The sequence below is a fragment of the Enhydra lutris genome, unplaced genomic scaffold (assembly GCF_002288905.1).
Source record: "Enhydra lutris kenyoni isolate GAN:26980312 unplaced genomic scaffold, ASM228890v2 scaffoldscaffold18, whole genome shotgun sequence".
NCBI lineage: Eukaryota > Metazoa > Chordata > Mammalia > Carnivora > Mustelidae > Enhydra > Enhydra lutris.
Window position 1 is genome coordinate 20,614,549 of NW_019154102.1, and position 26,100 is coordinate 20,640,648.

The window sequence follows — 26,100 nt, forward strand, 5'->3', positions numbered from 1 at the left end:
GCCTAGGGATGGGCTGCGGTAATCATGAAGATGAGGAGCTGTGCCTGGGCCTCAGTTTCCAGGAGAATCACGGCTGGAGTCGGAATGGGGAGCAAGGGCCCTGGGCTCAGAGCAGCTGCGGGACAGCCAGCCTCAAGTCCCCAGAGGCTTCTGAGGAAGACGACTCCACCATGCCTCTGGTGCCTGCCCAGCTAGTTGTCTCTCCTTTGGGGACATCCAGGCAGAAACTTCCAGGAGAGGCTCATCCCACCCTCAGGAAAGGAAGATGTCCCCTTCCTCCCATTAAAGCTCTTGAGGCTTTGCACTCTCAGTTTCCCTGCAGATCCTTTTTGGCTGAGTGTTTCCATTACTCAGGCCTGCTGAGTTCCAAATGGATAGGAACTTAGAAGTGGATATGAGGAAGCCCCCTAACAAAGAGTAACACCCCACTCCCAAATCTGGGAATGTCCTTCCCACTCCATCCCGTCTCTCTAGTCTCAGGCTCCACGCCCCTCCAGGAAGAAGCTGTCCTCATGGTGCCGGAGCCCCCACGGCCATCCCCCCCAACTCTGTCCTCCAGACTCCCGTGGGCTGCTCCGTGCAGGTCAATACCTGCCCCCTGCCCGGTCTGCCTGTCTCCCAGGCTGCTGTAAGAGCTATTTGCCATGAACGTACTTTCCCACTTGTTTACAAGAACCATCAATTTCCAGTCCCCAGTCAGTACCTCACAAATAACGTTAGGGTCACTTTTGGGTAAAAGAGGCAATTTGAGTGTGAAAATATTGTAGTTTTCAGTTATAGAGGAATTATGGAAGAAATAAGTAAAAATATTTGAAATCGATGCTAAGAAAATCCGAGACATATATACAGGCACTGTGTGTATATCCTCTTACATCTCCAGGCTAATCACCCGTGGAACCCTAGGAGCTTCCCTCTCTTTGACATTTGCTCCCCGTTTTACCCAGTCACTCACATCCATTCCATTCATCCCCAATCAACACATTATGTGGTTTTTTTTCCATGAGTCAATTTTTATTGGTTTTTGAAGTAAAGAATTATGGGCATAAGGCTCAATGAGTTTCAGAGCAAATGACAGAAGGAAACTACATCATACAGGTAGGTGGGAAGACCCAGCAGGGAAGACTCCCAGGGCAGCTGTGACCCTCACCCACAAGAGCTGGGTCTTGCTTATGAGGACCTTGTAGCCCGGACCCAGCCCAACTGAGAAGGACCGCATGGAGCTGGAAGGGACTGAGCCACATCTCAGGGGATCTGAAGAGGTACCCCAGTCCTCTCTGAAAGACAGTCATTTCTAGTCATCTTGGAACCTTCCGGTCTTAAATCTTTGCCACCAATAGCAGCTTGACCACTATGCGGACTCTTCCCTCCCTCTGAGATAGCCAGCCTGTTCTCCCTCACCTGTGCCAGCTCAGATGGAAGCCTCCCCGACCAGGGACAGAAGAAGGCCCCTGCACATGGAGGAGGAGGGAGAGGAGGAGGCAAGAGTTGGTTCCAGAAGGCTGGCAAAACCCAGTGACCCCTGAGGCTATATGCCCTTCCCTTCCACTGTGGTGGGTCCTCCCACCGATGTTTGGGGGGTAAAGGAAAGGGGACTTCTCAGTAGGAGAGCTCCTGTCCCCCCTCCCCCGAGGAGGGCTCCTCCTCTATGAGCTCCAGGTCGAACTCATCTTCCAGGGACCCTCCAACAGGCAGGAGGCGGAACTTCTTCCCCTTCAGGGTGCATGTGCGATGCTCGAAGTCCAGGACGGCGTTGTGGTCCTGGAGCACGTCAGTACCAATGATGGCTTCTTCAGCACTGGCATCGGCCACTAAGAACTCTGCCTTCAGCTTCAGCTTCCCCAGGGACACCACTGTATCCCAGATGCCCAGGATCTTCATTTCAGCCCCATTGGCCACTTTTACCACATTCTCAAAGGGCCGCAGGGTGTCCAAGTCACCATCCGTGACCTCCTCCCACAAGCTGGGGTGGACCACAGACACCTGAGCCCCGGAATCCACCAGGAACCTCACAGGCACCTTGCCAATTTTCCCCTTGAGGTAGTAGCCCTTACCCATGCTGTTGGCAAAGACGATCTCCTTGGGCAGGTGGCTGCGGGAGGCCCCAGGCCCACCGAAGGCTTTCAGGAGGGTCTCTCTCACAGCACCATAGTCTTCCTGGTCCTTGGGGCTGAGTCCACTATAGACCTCCAGGGCATCTCCCCTGAGAGACTCTTTCAGGAACCTGAGTTTGGTGGCGCGGTCCCAGTGGTTGAGGTCGTTGATGACCTCGAAGCGGTGCAGCCAGAGGTGTGGGGCTATGTTGGCTCCATCAAAGGGCTCCGGAACAAAGGCATGCTCCCGACGGCCCTCCTGGCTCCTGGCTCCGCTCCCCGCCATCCCTCTGCCCTCCTCTGGAACTGCAGCACCGACCCACGCCAAGTAGAGAAAAGCGCAGAGCAGTGTGGGCGCAATCACGCTGGAGAAGAAGGCCTCTCGGAGCGGAGTGTTGTTTGCTGCCCGTCTGGGGCAGGCAGAGGGGGCCCGGCGCGAGCTGTCCGACTGACTGCTGGGCACGGAGGCAGGCAGCTACTCTGACCTGCTCAATCGGCAGAGCCTTTTTGATGCCTAGCCTAGGCCCCCAGGGCTCCCCATTCTCCTTTGTTCTGGAAGCCACGCCCTTGCTCAGCCCTCCCTCCTGCCAGCATCCTGCCCAACGAGCAGGATCAGTGCCTCACCCTTCTGCATCCATCGCTGGGACTGGTATAGGCCAGCCCACGGTGCAAGAAAGTCCAGCCCCAGTCAGAGGGGACCCACTCAGGTACCCTCCCCAGCCCGTGTCCGAGAATAACAGAGGAGGACACAGAGTATGTGATGACATCCAGGTGTCTGTCATCAGCTGGAGAAGGAAGGGGGAGGCAAGGACCAAAGGCCCACCAGCTTCCAGCCTGGGGAAGCCCCTTTGCCCCACCCCCAAGTGGCCACTTTGAGGGGCTAAAGGAACATCCATTCACCACGTACCTACCATATGTGAGCCTGGCATGGGTGTTTCTCATTCTAAACCAAGTGTGGAATACCATGAGATTCTCTAGAGGGAAAGATAGAGGACAGTCCCGAAATCAAGAATGCACAGAAATTGTTTTTTAAGTGAGGGGACACACATACACACAAGCATTTGCCATGAACTCGATGGCTACAGTCATTTTTCCCTCACTGATCACATCTAGTTCAGAGTCAGCACTTGCAGGAGGGGGGCAGGCCTCAGCCAGAGAACCCTCATTAAGGCCCTGAAGTGGGTTGGTGCCAACCCTGAACTTCTGGGAGTGTACGCCAAGATCCGGATGGGCTCCAGCTCCAGCGCTGGGCGGGCCGACCTCTGAGCCACTGATGTTGTCTCCTCCCCTCCCGTTCCCTCTCACCTTCCAGGAAACTCCCAAGAGCCCCTTCCCCAAGCTCCGCAGCCCTCTTTCTCCCAGTTCCGTCCTCATTCATGGAAAGAGCAGTGAGGGAATCTCACTCGCTTATGTTCTCAGAAGGGGACATGCCCGCCATGTTGGCGAAGCCAGTGGTGAGGTTCTGGGAGGATTTGGATGGAGGAAGTTGGCTGTGTGACCTCCTGCTGGGGAGTGCAGCCTGCCTTGGGCCACCCCGTGGGTTCCCAGAAGGCAGATCTGTGAGTCCCAGGGTTGGAGCCTGACTTGGGCCTGTATAGAGAGACTGGGGCTGTGGGGGGGACCCACTTTCATGACATCCTTCAAATGTCACCCCCTCAATGGAGCCTTCTGTGGCTCTCACACGCGTGCCCACTCCCAGTGGAGCGTGTGTTGCAGGATGGTGTACTGGTTCATTCATAACTCTGTCTCCAGCAATGAACCGGACTGTGAGGTTCACATAAACCAGACACGTGTGACCGTCTCCAGCCCCCACAGAAACTTACTCTCAGGTCAGCAGGTGTTTTCTGCCGGGCTCCAGACCCGGTGGAGTGCTGTCACCAAACAAGAGGGATTAAGACAGGAGAGGAGCTGGAACAGCGGCACACCTGCGGCTCTCAGCTATTGTTCCTGGCCCAAAGCCTGTTTCTCATTCGTACCCTGTACCACTCATTCCCCCAGTGTCTGGCTGACTCCCCGACGATCCTGGCCCCGGTCCTGCCTCTGGATGTTCCCAGGGTCCCTGGCTATACCGAAAAATCCCTAGTCCCTGCTGCTGTGTCAGCCCCTTCCAGCTGACACAGTGGGCTAGCAGAGACGCAGCTGGGTCAACAACTCTCATCACAGCTGCCTGGCTAAGGTGGGGCCCTTGTGCCATTCCAGAAGCCCGGAGGAGGGGGAGATGGAGTCACTGGGAAGGTGTCAAGTGCAGGTGGGTCTCCAAGAAGATTGCACCAGGAAAACCTGCACCCAGAGAAACGCTCTGGCCACCCACAAGACCAGGAAGCCTCTTCTGCAAGGGAACTTTGTGGACAGACTCCAAGCCCCTGAGATGGGCATTGTGTCATTCTATGGTCCAGGGAACTGACCTAGCAGTGGCTTCCTTGTTACCTGGTATTCGTCACCGGGCTCACCTCGTCCCTGGAAGTGGGAGGGTATGAGGAGGCTGCGTGTGACAGCGGGAGGTGAGAGGCTGGGCAGCCCATCAGCAGGCAGACTGCTAGCCGCTCCGGACCGGGGCTTGTCAACCCACAGTGACACATTGAGTCAGACCTCCCCATCGCTCCGTACTAGAGATAGTAGTCACTGGGACTTGGGCACTGCACTGGGTTTGGGGTTCGCTTTGGCAAAGCCATTTCATACCTATTCCCTCCGCAGTTCCGCAGTGACCCGTGAGGCCCACCCACCAGCCTTCCCCCAGGACCGCAGCACAAGGAGTGTGAAGGGCCACGCGGGCCTCAGGCCCAGGCTCACGCACTGTCCAGTGCATGGATAATGGTATTTTGCAAATACAGGCAGGGAAGTGGGAGTTGGGGCTCAAGGAGGCATGTGGGTGGGCCCTAGGGGCTTGCATGGTTGACGGCCTCTGGAGGGGACAGCGATCTAATGGGCAGTGAGAGCTGGTTGTTAAATGTTTGAGAGTTCTGTAAGTCAGTTCCTAAACCAGCTGGTAGCTTGAAATTGGACCTGGTGGGAGTACAGACACCACAGATAGTAGCAAATTCTTTTTTTTTTTTTAAGATTTTATTATTATTTATTTATTTGACAGAGAAAGAGAGAGATCACAAGTAGGCAGAGAGGCAGGCAGAGAGAAGAGGAAGCAGGCTCACTGCTGAGCAGAAAGCCCGATGCGGGGCTCGATCCCAGGACCCTGAGATCTTAACCTGAGGCTTAACCCACTGAGCCACCAAGGTGCCCCGATAGTAGCAAATTCTTAACCAGGACTTTTTTTTCCCCTGGAAAGCCAACTGGACATCACACCCCTGCGGGGGTGGGGGGTCCTCGGTCACTCCCTCTCTCTGGGGCAGGCTAAGCCCCATCCCCAGTGATTAACAAATTTATCGATATCTCCACTCCTGACTACCTTTCTTACCCACCTTGCCCTTTACATTTGCCATAATAACCTTTACACTCCTGGTCCTTTGGCTTGAGGTGGGTGGCCCTCCTCAGAGCAGACTTGCAGGTGTTCTGCTCGAACGCTCCCCTCTGGATCCCCAGACAAAAGCACACAGCACTCTCATCTTTATGGAGAGAGCAGGAAGGCCTTGAGTTTAGGAACTGGTCTCAGGCTAGGATCAGGAACATGGTGAAGTAACTTCTCAAGGTCCCTTACCCCTTGGGAGAAGCCATAAAGGGAACATGCTAGAACCATTCAGGGACCTTGGAATTGGTATGCTAATCCACAGTAATGAGCTAAACCAGCTGGGGCAGGCCAGGGGCTGCTGCCTCCTCCCAGAACCTAGGAAATCATGGTTAATTATTGACAAGTACAGGTATCAGGGCGGGAACACCCTCTTCATTACCCATCAGCATCTCCTGAGTGTGCTCGGAAGCAGGTACACCATACTCAACCGGAAAGGAGGCAAACCAGGACAATAAACAGGAAGGACCGAGGGAGTCCCCACCCTCCACACCCCCTCACTGAGAATCTGGGGCTGCCTCTGGCTAGCACCCCAGCCCCCAAATCAGGGTCACCCTGGGAGCTGGAGGGGGAGAGAGCAGAGGGACTTACCAGGGCAGCACAGGAAGGCTGAGTTGGGGGACAGGAGGTACATGTGCTCCAGCCCAGGAGGCTCCGTGGGCAGTTATCACCCGACGTCACTCGGGGCTCTGTGCTCAGAAAGGCCAAGCTGGCTTTGGCCGGCCGCTACGGCTGTCCTGAAATTCCCAATAATTTTGAACAAGGGGTCCCACGCTTTCATGCTGACCCAGGCCCTAGGGAGTACACCGCTGGTTTTGTACCCACCTGATCCGACGGGGGCTTCTCAGCCACATCCCCATCCACTCGGACATGCACCTACCCCTTCACACCGCACTCAGATCGGCTGTGCTCCCTGCACAACTGCACACACCTCCTGTACGTGTAAGACCTATGCCATCCATGCAAACACGGTCACCCTGCAGTCCTCAGTTTGAAACGGCTCTGAAATTGTGCAACTTGCGCACAGACGTCAGCTCCCACCTTTCATTTCCCAGGTGTGTTTGCACGCACATTTACACGCACATTTACACGGACTATTAAAATCTGATTTATTGGAGGCACCTGCTGTTTATCAGCCTCTGGGCACACTTGTTGGCTCAGAGAACTAGGCAGGTCCCATCACCATGGCGGACAAGCTAATGAAAACAGGACGCAGATGTTTAACAGCCTTTTGAAGAGTTGCAGACAGACATGCACGTGCAGACTGACCATGTGAAGCAATCCCAGTCACAGGCCCACAGCTCTGAAAGTGGGTCATCCTGCCCTCTGCCTCCCCCCTCCCCGACTGTGTGGGGCCAAGGACACCACGGCCTCCCATCCTCCCCTCTCTGGGCACTCACCACCACGAGTAAGGTCCTAAGTGCCATCCCCTGTCCCATACACTTCCCCCTGCCCGTGCAGAGGCCCCAGTCCTAGGGCTTGGGTGCGTGGGTGGGTGTGCAGGGTCGATGGCATGGCTCCTACGAGAAGGGCCCACAGTTGCTTCTGGTGTTCTGCTTCAGTGGGGCATGGCATCAGGTCTTCCAAATGAAAAGAAGGGCAAAGAGGTGAATTCTACACAAAAATCCAATTAGGGATTCAGATCAGAGACCAAGGTGGGGCTGGCGGGCTCTGACCAAAGCAATGCTTGTGGGGAAAACCAAGGCACCAGCAGGTTCCCTATTCCCAAACCACAAAGCCTCTGACTACCAGCACTGCCGTTCCCAAGCAGGAAGTACCCAGTATTCACATCAGTCATGGCCAAAGGCATTAGCAGAGGTAGCTTTTCCTTAACTGGTCCCCCTCCTTGATCCCTGCCACTGCCCTGACTGAACAGGCACTTCTGCCCATGGGGCCCTTCCCCAGTTATCTACTGTTCCCGAACCTCTCTTTGCCCATCTGGATTGCCCTCCACCTTCCTTTACCATCAGTTCAGAACCCTTCTATCAGGAAACCGCCGAGCACAGCCCACCAGCTGAACCCACTCCGTCAGCAGGCAGCAAGATGCCTGGGTGCCCACTGTGGCCCTGGAGGATCCCAAAGAGCCCTAGAGGTGTTTCCGGAACAGTGATCTCAGGCCTCAGTGCCAGTCCTCCAGGCCCGGGGTCAGGGCCACAGCCAAGCAAGAGTCAGAACACATTACTAACTCCCTACAAGTCCAATAGGCCAAAAGGGTTTTTTTCCCTATGTTCATCTTTCAATCAAATATGAATATCACTTAAGGTGTTCTGAAGGCCTCCCTTTGCCCCTTCCCATAGCCTGCCCTCCAAATTGGGTTCCCACCTTCTTCCCAAGACCTGATGCCCTTACCCTAGACCAAACCCTCATCTCTTTCTGCTCTGATTTCTGCCACCCTCCCCCTGGGCCCAGGGGTTCTGCCTGGCCAGAGGGGCCTGGCAGACCCCTTTCTCCTCTCCCATCTCCATGGTCCCCTTCACTTAATGAAGGGTGGGAGTGAGACTTGTAAGACAGTCTCAACAGCTCTGGGGACACTGACCCACTTGTGGAAAACACTCCAGAAATTTATGAAAGATTCAGGCAGTCAAAATATACAGATTGGGTGTTCTCCAAATACAAGTGGGCTTCTAATGACACCAGGAAACTTGGCTTAGAGCTAGACACTTTGGTCCAACTTAAAATACCTCAAAGGCAGCTTTGAACTGATCCTGAGATAGTTTTAATTGCTGCTAATGATAACTGGTATTGTGAGCAATGCAAACATATAAAATAGCCTCAGAGCAGGGAACGGCTTCTTGTGAACCCACTGCCAACTTAGATTTGCTCCTTACTTCCAGAAGACAGGGGGACAGAGGGGGGACACCTTCCCTCTGGCATGTCAAAGTGGTGTCTTTTCTTTACCATCTGGGAGAAGTTGGGGGAGGTGGGAAAGGGAAGGAGGAAAAACAGCAGAGCCCTAACATGTATAGAAATCCCCAAGTTATTGGTAGTAGCAGTAACAAACATTTATTGAGCACCTACTGTATGCCAGACACCACGCTGCTGGCTGTAAATTAGTGCAAGGCAAGAGTCTGCAACGTAGATGGGTATGGGCAATACCAAATAAGTGGGCTGGCTGATTCAATTCCATACATATTTCTGGAGGCCAACTGTGCCTCACGTTTAGATGAATCAGTGGGGCCCTACCCTCACGGAGTGCTCAGGTGAGCTGGGGAGACAGGCTCAGACACAGATGCCCCAAATCCAGAGATGAGTGTGGAAGGTGGGCAAGACGGTGATCCAAGGAGCACTGGGCAACTCATCCCACAGAAAGCAACCTATACTACCCAAGAAAAAACAAAAATGAAAGGAATGTTATGGGGAAACCTGCATTGGCACTGAAACCAAGGAATGTGAGTGGCCACAAACCATAGATTTGGATCAATGGTGGTTGCTCTCTGCAGTCTCTGTGGAGGGCTTTGGGGGTGAGGGCTCGGACTGAGCCAGATCATATGGACACACCAGACAGGAAGGTTTTAGGGGATGGGGTTATTTTCTGGATTAAAAAGTCCAGTTAGGGACACTTGGGTGGCTCAGTCGGTTAAGCAGCTGCCTTCAGCTCAGGTCATGATCCCAGGGTCCTGGGATTGAGTCCTGCATCAGGCGCCCTGCTCAGTGGGGAGCCCGCTTCTCCCTCTGCCTGCCACTCCCCCTCCTTGTACTCGCTCTCTCTCTGACACCTAAATAAATAAAAATCTTAAAAAAAAAAAAAGATCCAGTTAAAAATATGTACATAAAAGCACAGGAAAAGGACTAGGAGGAAATATACCAAAATAGTGATAGTACTTATTTCGGGGTGGTAGGATCATGAGTGATATTAATATTCTTCTATATACAGTCTGAGAACATATTCTCTAATAAGAGAAACATGTAAAAATACAGAAACTTGTTCTTGCAATTTCTGTAAGCTTAAAGTTATTTCCAAATAAAGTTTTCAACCAGGGATTATGTGGGAAATCTCTCCATACCTTTCGTTCAATTTTACTGTAAACCCACAACTTCTCTAAAAAATAAAATCTATTAAATGATTTTTTATAATGTTTCCAAAAAGGTACTTACAGGGGGAGGTCATACAATAGCATTGAAAATCATAATACTCACTAAAGGTTAAGGATAGGTATAAGAGGGTTCATTTGAGTTTCCCACAATTTTCGGGTGTGTTTGAAAATTTTCCATAATCAAAGTAAGATAAGCAACTAAAGCTCTGTGCCAAGACCCTCTCCAGCCTGGTCTGCCCAGTTCTAGGCCCAAAGCCTGTGAAGTCTAGATGTCAGCCAGTCCTGGGCTGGAAACGTGGGTCACCCAGGACTGGCAGTCTCAGCTGTGTCACTGTGTCCCTGCTCAGCATCTTCTCCCGGGCCCTGGTGCAGAGATTCTCAGCTAACTCTTGCCAGTGGGACTGACCTGCACACTGGGCCCCAGGCCCTGGGCTTGGCACACAGCCATGCTCTTCCTCAGTCCCTGCCCCATCCCCATGACAGCAACACCAGCCTTGCCCCTGGCACACCAGAGGCCTGCACCTTCCTGCCTGGCTACCCACTCCACTGCTTTTTCCAAGTGTCCCTGTCCTATACTTGCTTTTTTTTTTTTTTTTTTTTTTTTTTTTGGTGGAGGGTTCCCCTCTATCAGCTGAGTCAACATGTACCAGTATCTCACATTAAAAAAAAATAACTCCCTCACATGGTCCAGCACTTCCCTTGGTCAATGACTCCTTCTCTCCTTCCTTTCCATTGCCTAGAAGGGCTGAGGACAGCCTGTGGCCTCCGGCATTTGCATCACTGCTTTTCCTCCTAAGTCTTTTCTGTCCCATTGGCTCCTGGGACCCAAGCTTCTGGATCTTGTGCCTCCAAAACCACTGTCCCCAGTTTCCTGTGGCACCCTCGATAGCACCCTATGTCTCTCTCACTCTGCGCTCTCCTTGGGCTGTACCCCAGGCCTAAGCTCTCTGCTCTGCTCCAGCTGCCCACTGCCACATCCTCCTACAGCTGCCTCTTCCATTTGGTTTTAAGTTTGTTTTCTGTTTTTTTAGTTATCTCTACACGCAACGTGGGGCTCACACTCATGACCCTGAGATCAAGAGTCACACGTCGATCACCTCAGCCAGGCAGGCGCTCTTTTCAACAGCGAACTCATTAGATCTCCTCCTCAGACCCTCTTGGCCCCCTGTGTTCCTTTCCTGGGCAGAAGGTGCCACCACCCAGCCAGTTTCCTGAGTCAGCCACAGCAGGGCCATCCTCACCGCCTCCCTCTTCTCAGGGCCCAATCCAGCCACAGTCGGCTGGATCCCCCTCCTCAGTCTCTCTGCCCCTATACCCTCACTGCCTCCCTTCAGGCCCCACCACTGCAGTGACGGAGCTGCAGAACTCCTCACATTAATCCACTCTCCTCACACCCACCCGAGTCCTGAGATGAAGTCCACTCATGTCATCCTTTGGCTGCTCATGCCAAAATAAAATCTCAACTCACAACATAGCACGTGAAGGCCTCCTCCCTAATTCACGCTCCACATACCCCAAGTGCCTCATGGTTCCCCAAACATGATGCGCTTGCTTGTGCCTTCTCATAAGCCATTCACCTGACCAGGCTAGCCTTCCCCACAGGCCTGTTCTTCTGGAGAACCCCAACTCTTCCCATCTGAGGCACTGCCCCCTCTGGGAAGTCTCTCTCGATTTCCTTGGCAGACTTAAGGGCTCCCCATTGAGCTCCCATCACAGGGCCTGGAACCCTTATGCCACCTGCGAGGTACCAGTGGCATGACCCAGGCCCTCTTAAAGTTGGAGACACCATCTCAGCATGAAAGTCATGGTCTTTCTGACTTGGCTCATCCTGTTCCCTCTGTTCATCCATAACCGGGGCATCCTCCAATCACTGCTCACTTTCACCTTTTTCCCAAGAAGTCATGCTCTCCTCTGGACTTGGGGCGTCAGGTCTGGTGCTGTGGTCCGTATCTGCAGGGCAGTGACATTCAAACATCTGTATTTACTGGGAGTGTGGAAAGACCTTTTTCACCATATGCTAGTAAACATATGCAGTATACTACATGAAATAGATAACTGAAACAAAAGTGCCTTTTCTTTTTTTTTTTTTAATGCTGATAATTACACATTCAATTAAATTCCACAAACTGGTCCCCATCCACCATTTGAAACCTCTCGTACAGCCAGTGGGAATCACTAAGGGTTTCTAGCAGGGGAGAAATGGGGTTAGAAGAGGGGGCTAGAGGGGCACCTGGTGGCTCAGTTGGTGGAGCATGGACTCTTCATCTCAGAGTTGTGAGTTTGAGCTCCACATCAGGCACAGAGATTACTCAAAAATAAATTAAATAAATAAATAAGGCTTAAAAATAAAATAAAAAATAAATTTAATTTAATTTAAATTAAATTTAAAATTTAAAAAAAAAATAAAATAAGGGGCGCCTGGGTGGCTCAGTGGGTTAAAGCCTCTGGCTTTGGCTTAGGTCATGATCCCAGGGTCCTGGGATCGAGCCCCATGTTGGGCTCTCTGCTCAGCCGGGAGCCTGCTTCCTCCGCTCTCTCTCTCTCTGCCAGCCTCTCTGCCTACTTGTGATCTCTGTCTGTCAAATAAATAAATATATAATCTTTAAAAAAAAATAAAATAAAATAAGGGTGGGTTAGAACAGTGCTTCTCAAATATTCTAAAGGCAAGGACCAATTTTGTAAGTTCCCAATCTGTCATGCACTTTGTTTTTTAAAAATATAATAAAATGAATTATTAGAAAATAAAGTAACAAAGGTGTTAAAAAAAATGCAAGCCCCTTTCATTATTATTAGCTTCCAGTAGACACTGTTGAATGGCACAGCAAGGATGTGCTGGGAGGTAGACATGGGCCTGGGCTGCAGGCTGAGGAGGCTTTGTGGGAACTCTGATGCCTGTAAGCCCTTGGCATGTGGCCACACCTACCTGCTCATCTCTGCCCTGAAGAAATTTCTATTTGCACAGTGTGAGGGGTTCTGCCAAGGAGAGAAGTGCCACCATGCAGGTCCTGCCTTGTCAAAAGAGCCTGGTGCCTGAGTTCCCTCCTGACTCAGCCACTAACCGGCAGGGTGCTAGGGATAAAGGACTTAACCTCTCCCAGACTTGGTTTCCCCTAGGATTGTCCTGGAAGATAATACAGCAGTCCTCACAGCAGGGCTTGGCCCATGGCAGGAATCTGGTACACACCCCATCTTCTGGCCCTCACAGTTACACATCTGTGCTGTGGTCTCTGCTGTCTTCCTGAGTCAGCCTCATCCTCCCAGACCCCCCTTGGTGTTCCTCACTGCCTACTTCGGCCAAACCTCCACCCAACCTCACTTCCTCACCCATCTGCCTCTCACTCTCAAGACATAGTTTGCACCCTCCTTGGCAGAGGAAAGAGTGGGGCCCAGCTGCTTCCCACCCCAGGCTCCCTTCACTCCTACAGCCTTTCTCAGAACTCTCTCTCCAGCCCAGTCCCTCCACCTGAGCCTCACTTACCTGCCCCCAGTCTCTACACGGATGGAACCTTCTTTCCATCCATGATTCCCTCCCTCTTCTGGGAATCTTTCCAAGGAGTCCAATCTGGTCTCTGGTCACTCCTTAGCCTAAGGCAATCTGCCCACTGGTGTGCTGGTAAAAAATAACAACAGGCCCTCTGGAGGGGGAAAAAAAATGAACTCATATATGAGTTCATTACAAACTTAACTGACATTTAAAGATGTTTAGCAATTTATAAGTAGTAATAAAATATACAGTAGTCTATACTGTAAATTGCATATAGCAAATTGAGTCTTACAGAAAACTTTCATTGATTTTTACCAACCTGCTAAATCCACAACTAACCTATAATTATAACTGACAAATGAGTGTAGTTCTAACATGAATATTGGTTGCTATTTTTGCTTGTGCCGACTAATAAAAAAAAGTGAAACAATGAAGATACATGTTGCAACTTCACTCCTTTGTCAATAAGCAACTTCTTTACTGAATCAGGTAATACTTATTGAATATTGGAAGACCTTCTGGTCAATTTCTCTGGGCCATTCACAACATAATGGCTAGAGGCACAATATATATATAAGTTCAAAGTGCATTATTAACATTTTCTCCATAATTTTCCTAAGTCTAGGCAGTCAACAAAGCAATACATCAGGCCCCCATGTGTAGTGTTTATCAGTTTCCATGTTACAATTATTCCCACCATGGCCAATTTCATGCTATCAATGTGATGCCACTGAAGGCATTAGGAAGAATAGCAGAGTAACACAATGTCATATAGTATTTCCAGAGACCTAACAGATGTAAATAATTAAAGCCATAAACAATAATATTCTGAAATTCTTAGAAGTGATGAGTTGAGTACCTTTGTTTTTAATACAATTTACTTAATTGTAATTTTATGAACTTAAATGTTTTAATAATAGGCAGATTTAACTACGTTCTTGCAAATCCCTGAATATTTAAGATCAGCTCTTGGGAGCTAGTATCTTCTGGGCACACCTGGATCTGAACCCATCCCCACAGATCTGCCTTGAACAGGGACCTCAAAAAGCTCTCCAAACCTGATGGCCCCTTCTTCTGTACAATTTTCAGGTCTTTTTTTTTTTTAAAGATTTTATTTATTTATTTGATAGAGAGAGATCACAAGTAGGCAGAGAGGCAGGCAGAGAGAGAGAGAGAGAGAGGAGGAAGCAGGCTCCCTGCCAAGCAGAAAGCCTGATGCAGGACTCGATCCCAGGACCCTGAGATCATGACCCGAGCCAAAGGCAGAGGCTTAACCCACTGAGCCACCCAGGCACCCTACAATTTTCAGGTCTTATAAGCAAATCCAAACTCATATTCTTGCTCTCAAATCAGCTCCTCTCTGGGCTGATATCTTGGTGAGTGGCTTCGCCAGCCACACAGGAACCCATGCCAGAAACCACAATGTCACCATCCCACAAGCCCCACACCTCCTCTGGCTGTAGGTCACAGTCATCTAAACCCCACTCAAGTCTGCCCCTGCTCTTTGTCCCCTGATCTGCTTTGGCTCACCCCCCATTGCCTTCTTCCAGTCCCCCATGGCCTGCCACTGCCCATTCCTGCCCACCTTCCTAGTGGCATCAAAAGCACTCTCTATGTCCTGCTCTGTCCTATACTGGGTAGAGTCAGGCTTCCCAGATCCCGACAGTCACTGTCCCTTGTCCTGTCCCTCAGATCCATCTCTGGCATATCCCACACACTCACCTTCTGCTTCAGCTACAGAACTAGCCATAGCTTCCTTAACACATCCCATTCTCCCAAACCTCCATGCTTCGCACCTGCCATTCCTTGTCCCAGAAATTAAAATTCCTGCTTCACAAATTCTTAGTCATTCTTTTGGACTCAACCTCAGATATTATCTCCCTAGTGAGCACCCCACCTCCAAGCAGAATTCATTCGTTTGTTCACTGATGCATTCCTTCAGTACTGATCTTTACTTATTGCTAACTATGTGCCATATTCTACGCTAGGTACTGAGGAAGCAGAAATGAGCCAGGCTTTCAGAAAGCTCTATAGGGGAAGCAGAACTAGGGCAACCAGCCCCCTGACAGACATAGTTCTGTGGAGGGTGCTGGGGAAGAGCAGGAGGGGGATGCCCTTATAAAGGCTCCTGGAGGCTGTAGCCCTTGATCTGAGCTTTGAAGGATGGGATGGAGTTGGCTAGGTGAGGAATGTGGGAGAGTGCTCCAGGAAGATGGTTCAAAGGCCCTGAGGCATGAGAATGCAGGCCACTACAAGTGATTCACTTTAGCTAGCCCTTGGGGGTCAAGAGAAGACCATGAAGGAAGGCAAGACCAGATCTAGAGGGGTTTTAACTGGACCATGGAGAAAGCTTGAAAAACAGTGATTCTGATAGTAATGAAGGCAATGGGGAGCAATGGAAGCCTTCCCAGTCTAGAATTACAGGCCTTGGGGCGCCTGGGTGGCTCAGTCGGTTAAGGGTCCAACTCTTGATCTCAGCTCAGGTCCTGATCTCAGGGTGGTGAATTCAAGTCCCAACTACTTAAAAAAAAAAAAAAAAAAAAGAATTACAGGTCTTTCGGAAAGATCAATTTGAGAAATATAATGGAGAGATACAGGTTAAGAATCAAGATGCTAGGTAATGGACCACTGGCTTCTCAGAGTAGCTATGGTGGCAGTTTTCCTTGGAAGCTAAGATGCCTGAATTGAGATCTGCGGAAGGAAAAGGGTGTCCTAGGTGAGGAGAAGTGGGATCATGAGTGAGGCTCAGAGGGCCCCCACTTACCCACCAAGAGCCCAACCTGCCCTGCAAACTCACCTTTCCTTCCTTGTCACACTGCCTTCCCTCAGGTTTTTAAAGGGGCCTCGCTCCCTTTAACAGAGGGCCTTTGACCATTCTGTTCCTCTCCCTGGAGAGCCTCCTGGCCTCCTCCCCCATTCTTGAGGGAATTGGTAAGTTTGGAAAGCACCCAGAATTACTTGAGGAAAAAGGATCTGTTTGCAGCAGACACATTTGAATTTGCCAAGAAACTGCCACCAGCTTCCCTCACTTAGAAACAGAAGCCAGGTCGTGGTTTTCTCCCTGTGGTCCCATGTCTTCCTGGGTAAGATGTGGGCCTTGACTTTCACTGTGCATTGCACAAAATAAGTGCCCCCAAACTCTCTGCCAAATGAACAGCCAGATGAATGCAAGCTCCTGGCCAAGGTTGCATCTATATGTAGTGTGTGCCTGACCTTTCCCCATGGTCAATGAATTTGGGGTTTTGTTTTTGTTTTTAAGATTTTATTTATTTATTTGACAGACAGAGACCACAAGCAGGCAGAGAGGCAGGCAGAGAGAGAGGAACGGAAGCAGGCTCCCTGCTCTTTCCCTCCCAAGCCGATGGAAGGCTTGATCCCAGGACCCTGGGATCATGACCTGAACCAAAGAGAGGCTTTAACCCACTGAGCCACCCAGGTGCCCCAATGAATTTGTTTTTGACTGGACTGAGCCAGGGTCAATTTCCAGATAGCCTCAGGGTCACAGGCATATGTGTTGGAGACTGCACACCTCAGGGCGCAAAGGGTTATACCTGTTCTTGCTCAAAAATTACAGGAAATTGCTAAATGGACCAAAAGAAGAACCAGCATGCTTGCTGCTCTCTGTCTCTCCCCTGGCCCCCAGCTGTTGCCTCATGGAGGGTCAAAAGAAGCAAGATAAAATCTGTCCGACTCATAGCTCAAAAAAAAACAACAACCAGGAGTTAGAAATGTGACCCAAGCGCAGTTCTGCCCCACCCAGCTCTGTCTCTCCCCACTGTGTGGCCTAGGGAGGCTCTGACCCAGGACTGGCCACTCAGGCCTGCATCTGCACCACGTTCCCCAGCCTTCTGTCTTGAGACTCTATCCTGATCTCTCATGAGATCCAAATCTGGGTTCATTTCCAGGTAGTGGGCCTGGCTTTCATCTTCTCTAACAAAAAGTCCAGTGTAAGTCAGGGAGGGATGGAAACTCATGACCCTCCAACTCCGGAGGCTTGGCCCCCTGGCTTGCTGTGGTAGTACTTTCCCTGAGAAGCCAGGCCCAGCACCACAGTACATCGCTCCCTCCAGTCTGGGCTTGGTGAGGCAGCAGATGGATGTGCAGTCTTCATCCCTATCCCAACCCTGGGAGCCAGGAATCAGCTCCAAAGCCGATGAGATTGAGTTGGGAGCCCTCAGAACCCCAGCCCACAGGCGACGGGACCTGCAGGAGACTGATTCTCTCCTGGACCACAGAGACCAGCCTAGACATTTCCCTGGATACAGAACACATCCTTCCTGGGACCTGACACAGCGCCTTTGCCCAGAGGGGATTTGTTGAATGTTCTCCAGAATTACTTGAGTGAATGAATGACTAATACGGACAATGAATCAGGAGCCTTCAAAACTGGACACTTCTGGGTTAAGAAAACCCCTCATCAGCCTCTTTCTTCTCACCCTGAGACCTCACTTCACCCCACCAGGGGAAGCCATGCAGACCTTCTCTCCCTCCCCATTCAGACGATCCCAGTTAGTAAGATGGCAGGACTTCTTCCCATTTGGGCCTGAGTTAGGTCTTCCCCACACTTCATTGCCACTTTCCTCTTTGTCACTGTGCCCTGTGCAAAGCACATATGGGGCACCCTAACCCAGATCAACCTATGTGAAATTGCCTGAGGACAGGAACTGCTAGAACACCCCATAACCACACACACACACACACACACACACACACACTCACTCTGAAGAAGCACAAACTGGGCAAAAATGTAGGAATTTAATTTCACCAAATCGTTTTTTTAAATTATGGGATTTCCCAGTGTCTCAAAAGAAAATTACAACTCCCAGACAAGCATCTATAAGCAAAAAACATAAAGATACTGGCAGCAAGCCCACTGTGGGTGGGAAATCACCAGCAAGGGGAACTCTGCTCCCCTCTAAGAGTTCTAGAAATTGTTCCAGAGCCAGTGTTCCTGCTCCTGCAACCAACTGTACTATAAGTTGTGTAAGATGCTGTTGAAAGAGCACAGGGCTGAAAGTCAGGAACCTCACGTTCCAAACCCACAACTGCTCTAAGTAGCTGTGTGACCTTAAATGAGCTCCTTAGCATCTCTGGGATGTCCTGTTTCCATCTGTTAAATGGAAGATGGGCTTTAGATCTTCTGTCTTGGATTTCCACTATATTCATAGTGCCTGGCCCAGCACAACCTAGGAAGGACTTAATATGTACAAATGAGAAGAAATGATCCAATGTGATTTTTTTTAAAGATTTACTTATTTAGGGGCACCTGGGTGGCTCAGTGGGTTAAGCCTCTGCCTTCGGCTCAGGTCATGATCTCAGGGTCCTGGGATCGAGCACCGCATTGGGCTCTCTACTCAGCGGGGAGCCTGCTTCCCCCTCTCTCTCTGCCTGCCTCTCTGCCTGCTTGTGATCTCTCTCTCTCAAATAAATAAATAAAATTTTTACAGAAAAAAAAAAAGATTTACTTATTTATTTGAGAGAGAGAGCATGAGTAAGGGGAGAGGCTGAGAGAGAGAGAGAGAAAGAGCATGAGCAGGGGAGAGGCTGAGAGAAAGAGAGAAGCAGACTCCACGTTGGGTATGGAGCCGGACGCGGGGCTTGCTCTCACAGCCATGAGATCATGACCTGAGCTGAAAGCAAGAGTCGGAGACTTAACCAACTAAGGCACCAAGGAGCCCTGTCCAACATGATTTTTGAGTGATATAACCCCAAACCTGGCTTAAGATACCACTTCCCAACAAGTTCATCAGGGAAGTTGGATAGAATGCATCTTTGGAAGGTCACAAGGTCTTGGGGTTTTCTCTTTTTCCATAGCCAATGTTTAGCCCATGGGGTGAAAAGGAGAGAAGCAGGAGTAACTCTGAGGGGACAGTGGAGGGACTGGTGGGCCAGAACCACTGAGGGGGAGACTTGCTTGTGTCAGTGTGAGCTACACCATTCCAGGCTGCCTTGGACCTGCCTCTGCATAATGAGCCTGCATGTGCGTCCCTGCCCTTGGGTGGTGATGACAGTGGCAAGTATCTGCCCAGTGAATGGGTGTAAACCCAGACATCATCGCTCCCACCCCAGCCCAAGAAGGAAGCACGCTGGCGCACTCTCAGACCACCTTTGCATGAACACAACTAGCCAGGCACCTGTCCCAGCCACTGGAGAGGGGAGGACAGGGGCACCTGGGTGGCTCGGTCAGTTAAGCATCTGCCTTCGGCTCAGGTCATGATCCTAGGGTCCTGGGATTGAGCCCCGTGTCGGGCTCCCTGCTCAGTGGGGATTCTCTTCTTCCTCTGCCTCTCCCCCAACCCCTCTGTCTCTCATGAATGAATAAATAAAATCTTTAAAAAGAAAAAAAAAGGAAGGAAGGAAGGGAAGATGGAAGGAAGGAAGGACAGCCCTCTGCAGGGTCAGCATGCAGCCAGGGTCCCGGGCCTTACGTCCAGGTAGCAACCCACCCCCAGAGAACTCTAGAGAGGGGGCTCCCATGCTCCCCCCAACACTGTCTCCATCTCTGCAGGCCCCGGGGAGACATGAGTACCTGGCAGTTGCTTCACGGAGGGTTTTCTAGACTGGTTCTTAGGAAGATCACACAGTCTTCCCAGGACATTTGCCTTCCAGTTCCATCTGCCTCCCTGAGGGAACACAACCCAGTGGGCTAGAAAACTCAGCTTCAGAATCAAGCCAGCTCTGTCCCATACCTACCGTCTTGCTGTGGGAAAGCTACTTGGCCTCTGTTTCCTCTTTCATACAATGACAACAGTAGGACCAACCCAACAAACAGTTACATGGATTAAATGAGATAATGCAGAGACAGCACTGAGCCCAAGCCCAGAGCTAGCTCCCATTTACCATGATGATTACACAGAGCAACAAAAGAAACGATCATAGATCCGACCAACCACAGGCCTCAGGAAAAATCTGTTGGCAATGCTGCTACAGGGGTCATGTTCAGGTCACGTGATAGTGACTACAAAAGACCAAGAAGGTCAAAATAAAAAAAAAGCTCAGCCTTTCTCAGGAAGTATTAACTGTAGGATGGTGAGTGTCCAGGGTTGCTCTAGAGGGTATGAAACCAGCCCCTCACTGCACGGTGGAGGAAACAGCCTCGGAGACAATGCATGACATGCCGGAGGACACAGGTCTGTGACAGTATTTGGGCAAGAGGACATATTTTCCAATTTCTTCTTGGTGTGGCCAGATTATTTTCTCAGATATTAATTTGTGTTTAGAAGGTTGTGGTTTTCCTTTGCCTTCTCATTCCAATAAGGCCTGGGATCTGTCCTCTTGGAGTCTCAGGACTAGACAGAAGCCACCCCTAGGTCCTTCTCCCCTTTGCATCTGTTTTCCTGAGCCTGAGCTCCTTGCAGACTCAGAGGAGTGTTCTAAAGGCCACGCTGGGAGGGAAAACGTGAAAGGGGAGAGGAAGAGGGGTCTTGGGAAGTGGGAAGAGGAGCCAGACTAGTGCTCTGCACCTTCAGAGAGCAGTGGGCCTCAGCGGTGGGGAGGCATGGCCCTGGGGACGAAAGCCTCAAGCGAGGCCTGCGGGCAGAGTCTGAGCCTCACAGGGTACCAGGGCCCATGAGAGAGAGCACAGCCTACAGAAGTGCCCCTTTCCTGGGCAGCACCAGAAGCCTCCTGGATTCTGGGGTGACCCTTATTAAGAGGGGGCCTATAATGACAGCAATAAATTTCCTCCCCGTCAGGTAAGATGTGAGTTCAGGGTTGGAACTGAATCGATCTCAGGAGCATTTTTTGCCCTCCCGGGATGGTGGATTGAGACTCGCACTACCCACATAAGGCACTCCTCAGTCTGCTTCAGGACAGCATCTCCTAGGACTGTACCACCTACCTGTCCAGTGCTTTTCAAAGTGCTTTGCAACAGTCCATTTAGTCCCTGAGATCCTGACCATTAACCAGACGAGAAAAAGAGAGCCCAGAAAATGGGCCAGATTTGCTTAAGTTCGCACAGGTAGCAAGAGAACCGGGACGAAACTGCCGTGCTGCGGACTCCTGGACAGTGCTGTTTAGGACATGTCACTGCCTGCCCTGTACCACTCAGGACACAGCTGGCCTCTGGGTCACCAGCAGAGCTCGCTCCCTCAGAGAGCACCCAGGTTCCACAGCCCTGGGCAGACCCCTGCAGGAAAAACAAGGCCATCAGGAAACATCTGGCAGGCCTCCCTTCCTGGGTGACACTGCCTCGGTGCCTCTGCAGGATCCCGTGGTGGCTTTCTGGATGTTCATCTGACACTGGCTCTATGTCAGCTTGAATGGAAGCTAAAGGCTTAGATGTTGACAAAAGCCCCTACCGATGACTGGGAAATAAAAAACAAGTACAAGTAGTTACCAAACAGATGAAAAAAATCTGTAAAGCCTCTTGCCATTCAGAAATGCTCACTAACTTAAAAAATGGTCAGGAGACACCAACGGACATTTCTCCAAAGAAGACAAGCAGACAGCCAACAGACACATGAAAAGGCGCTCACCATTACTCACCACTGGGGGAATGAGCATCAAAACTACAATGAGATATTACCTCACACCTGTCAGAATGGCTAAAATAAAAAATTTCTTAATAACAACTGCTGGTCAGGATGTGGGAAAAAAGGAGCCCTCGTGCACTGTCAGTGGGAAAGCATATCAGTACAACAACTGTAGAAAATAGTATGGACGTTCCTCAAGAAGCTAAACATAAAAGTACCCTGTGATCCCGCAGTCGCCCTGCTGGGTATTTACCTCAAAAATACAGAAACACTAATTCAAAAGGATACATGGATACGTGCGTACAAACCCCTACGTTTATAAGCAGCATCTCTGCAACAGCCCAAGTACGGAAGCAGCTCGGGCATCCGCGGATGGAGAAATGGGTATATGGCAGGCAGCGCGTATGCAACGGAACGCTACTGAGCTGCCCCAAAGAACGAGATCTTGCCGTGTGCAGCAACATGGATGGAGCCGGAGAGTATTACGCTACGTGGAGTCAGTCAGAGAAAGACAAATATCGTATGATGTCACTCATGCGGAATTTAAGAAAGAAAACAAATGAAAAAAGAGACAAACCAACAGCCGGAGAACAAACTGAGGAAAGACGGGTGGGGGATGGGTGAACTAGGCGACAGGGGCAGAGAGCGCACTTGTGACAGGCACCGGGGGGATGTACAGAATTGTGGAATCTCCGTACTGCACCCCTGAAACTAATATAACACTGTATGTTAACTATACCAGAACTCACATTTTTTAATTTTTTTTAATTAAAAAGAGAAAAAAATCCAGAAAGAATAATATTTTAAAAGACTGACAAACATTGTTTCCAAAACTGTATGTTTATTTCTATAACTGGCATCATACTATTTAAAGGTCCTCATTTACGAAGTGGTTTTAAAACTCTCCTGCATAGGGGCGCCTGGGTGGCTCAGTGGGTTAAAGCCTCTGCCTTTGGCTCAGGTCATGATCTCGGGGTCCTGGGATCAAGCCCCGCATCAAGCCCCGCATTGGGCTCTCTGCTCAGCGGGGAGACTGCTTCCTCCTCTCTCTCTGCCTGCCTCTCTGCCTGCTTGTGATCTCTGTCTGTCAAATAAATAAAATCTTTAAAAAACAAAAAAAAAAACCCTCTCCTGCATATATTCTTTAATAACATATCCATATACTTTAAAAAAAGGAAAAATAAATGTCCACTAAACTGATGTTATTGCTGTTGCTATAATACCTATTAGGTTGACAAAGTCTTTCCCCTATACTATTCTTTTAAAAGATTTTATTTGTTTATTTGAAAGAGTGAGAGAGAGCATGAGAAGGGAGATGGTCAGAGGGAGAAAGAGACTCCCCATGGAGCTGGGAGCCCAATGTGGGGCTTAATCCCGCGACTCTGGGATCATGACCTGAGCCAAAGGCAATCGCCCAACCAACTGAGCCACCCAGGCACCCTCCCCTATACTATTGACGGGAATATAAATTGACACAACTTTCCTAAACACACACACACACGCGCACACACACACACACCCCAAAGACTTAAAAATATTCACACGCTTAAATACAACATGGTGTCTTGGACTGAATCCTGGAATGGATAAAGGACATTAGTAAGAACACTAATAAAAGGCAAATATAGTCTGGAGCTTAGTTAATAGTAACGTATCAAAGTTAATTTATTAATTTTGATGAATATACTCTGGTTAGGTAAGATATTCACATTAGAGGGAGCTGTGTGAAGGCTACATGGGAACTCTCTGCACTATCTTTGCAACTTTTTATAAATCTAAAATTATTTCAAAGCAAAAGGTTTATTTTTTAAAATGTTCATTCTTTTACCCAAAAATTTCATTTCTAAAATTTTTTTTTAAGATTTTATTTATTTGACAGACAGAGATCACAAGTAGGCAGAGAGGCAGGCAGAGAGAGAGGAGGAAGCAGGCTCCCTGCCGAACAGAGAGCCTGACGCGGGGCTCGATCCCAGGACTCTGGGATCATGACCTGAGCCGAAGGCAGAGGCTTTAACCCACTGAGCCACCCAGGCGCCCCTCATTTCTAAAATTTTATCTCAAACTTTTCAGAGATATATGGGGCTCCTGGCTGGCTCAATCAGTAGAACATGCAACTCTTTTTTTTTTTTTAAAAACATTTATTCATTTAGGAGAGAGAATGCGAGCAGAGGAGGGGCAGAGGGAGAAGGAGAGAATCTCAAGAAACTCCCAGCTCGAGCACAGAGCCTGATGTGAGGCTGATCCCATCACCCAGAGATCATGACCTGAGCTGGAACCAAGAGTCGGACGTTCGACCTACTGAGCCACCCAGGCGCCTTGATCTTGGGGTCATAAGTTCAAGCCTCATGTTGGGCATAGATCTTACCTAAAAATATATATTAAAAAAAAAAAACAACACCTAGCAGATTAAAACAAAACAAAAAACAAACCCCCAGCATATTAAAAAAAACTTATCAGAGAGGTAGATGGACATTTACATACAAAGATACTGCACCACCTGTGATAATCACAAAAATGTAGAAATTATCTACATGTCCAAGAATAGCCAGTTAATTAAATAAGTTATAATACATCAGATGATGACAGAATGTGGTCAGAAATAATATTATAATATTTGTTGACATGGCAAATGCTTACAACAGAAGGTAAAGTGAAAGAATTAAGACACAAACTATATATATTTTAAACTCAATACAATTTTTAAGTGATATATGTAAACAAGACAAGAAATACACTGATATATTAAAGGTAGTTATTAATGGGTCATATAGAGAATCTTACTTTCTTCTCTGTACATTTGTATATATTGTAAATTTTCTACAACAAACTTTTGTTTATAATCAGGGAAAAAAGGTATCAAAAATCCCCAACCATGGCAGTTCCTCAAAAACTTAAACAGAATTACCATATGACCCAACAATTCCACTCCTAGGATACACTCAAGAAAACTAAAAATGAAACAAAACCAAAAAACTGAGAACATATGTCCACAATAACATTTGTACATAAATATCCATAGAAATATTATTTATAATAGCCAAAAACTAGAACCCCTTCACACATCCAGCAGGATAAACAAAATGTGGCATATCCACACGATGGAATATTACTCAGCAGGAAACAGGAATGGAGCACAGACACAAGCTACAATGTAGATAACATTATGTTAAGTGAAAGACACCAGACACAAAAGGGCATTTATTACAGGATTTCATTCCTATGAAACATTCAGAATAAGCAGATCCACAGAGACAGAGAGTACAGTCTACTAGTGGTTGCTGGATGCTGGGGGACAGGGAGCAACTGCTCATGGGTCCAAGGTTTCTTGTTGGGGCAATGAAAATGTTCTTCAGTTAGTGACAATGGTTGCACAACCTTGCAAATGCACTAAAAACTATTCAATTTTACACTTTAAAGGCTGAATTTTGTGATTTCTGGATTTTTATATCTCAAAAAAAGGAAAAGGAAAAAATTCCCGTCTGGATGCCACATTTCACTGCTTCTTACAGTTTTCTTTCACAAAATCCTTTTCCTTATTTTTAAGTGATGCTCAGGCTGGTAGAGTCCAGCTGCCCCCCAAGCCAGGCCCATGTAGGCAGACACCTAGGTGGCCGTTCGTTTATGTGATGGACAAACTTCTGAGAAGGTGACTGTGATTATGAATCTCTCCCCATTGGTTCCTTCCATCCTCATTAGTTCATTTATCTGTGTGTCCTTTCGTCCCTCCCTCCCTCCAGCACTAAAACTATACTATCCACGGGGCCCCCACAATAAGGAGCTAATCCTTAGAGCTACCCTTTGAAACTGACACTCTGTCCTTTTAAATGTCCCCTATAAAATACAAATTTTCTGGGATTTTGAATTTACCACCTCTGTGGGAATAACTGATCTAACATAGAGCAGGCTGATAAGAGATAGAGAAGCTTTAATAGGGGCAGAAGGATGGGGCAGGCTCACAGCAGGCAATAAGTTCCTAGAATGGACAAGCCTTGGCAGGGTATGAGGGCACTGGAGCTAGGAATCTTCTAGGAGGCAAATATTCTGACTGGCCAGTACTGAGAAGGTGGGCCTCTCTCCCTTATTGGGCCTGAGGCGGTCATCACGAAATCGTCCACCTCCCAAGTGCCACCCTCAGGCTTAGAGGCCTTTTAGACACCCCGACTGGATGACATTGTTGCAGTAGAATATGGGGCACGGAAAAAGGGGAGAGGAGGAAAGCAGAAAGGACTGGCAACGTGGGGAGTTGATCCCTCCTCCGGCCCTGTAGAGGGCTCCATACTGAAGGACGCTCGGCAAGCCTCAGTACTCGGGTTTTCCATTAGTCTCAGCTGAGCCTTCTCATCCTACTGGAAACCCAAGGTCTCCCAGCAGCCTTCCTAAGAACACATTTCCTGCAGGACTGGGCCAAGGGTAAAGTAAAAAGAAGAGTCAGTACTGAAAAAGTAAAAGTAGGAAAAAGCTAACGAAAAATTTAAAACTGGCCTGAGGTTCTTTTCTGTAGGGCGTACGGAACTTTGTAAAGAGCAGGTGAGGATTTGAGTCTGGGACCCTTTGGGAGGGT

General features: G+C 49.2%; 1 protein-coding gene across 1 annotated transcript; it reads right to left on the reverse strand.

The window, feature by feature from the left end:
• Window positions 1–1,463: 1,463 nt before the first annotated feature.
• LOC111147939 (aspartic peptidase retroviral like 1) lies at window positions 1,464–2,617 on the reverse strand. Its single transcript, XM_022504198.1, has one exon. The coding sequence runs from the start codon at window positions 2,374–2,376 to the stop codon at window positions 1,597–1,599; it is 780 nt and encodes a 259-aa protein (XP_022359906.1). The 5' UTR covers window positions 2,377–2,617; the 3' UTR covers window positions 1,464–1,596.
• Between the last annotated feature and the right edge of the window lie 23,483 nt (window positions 2,618–26,100).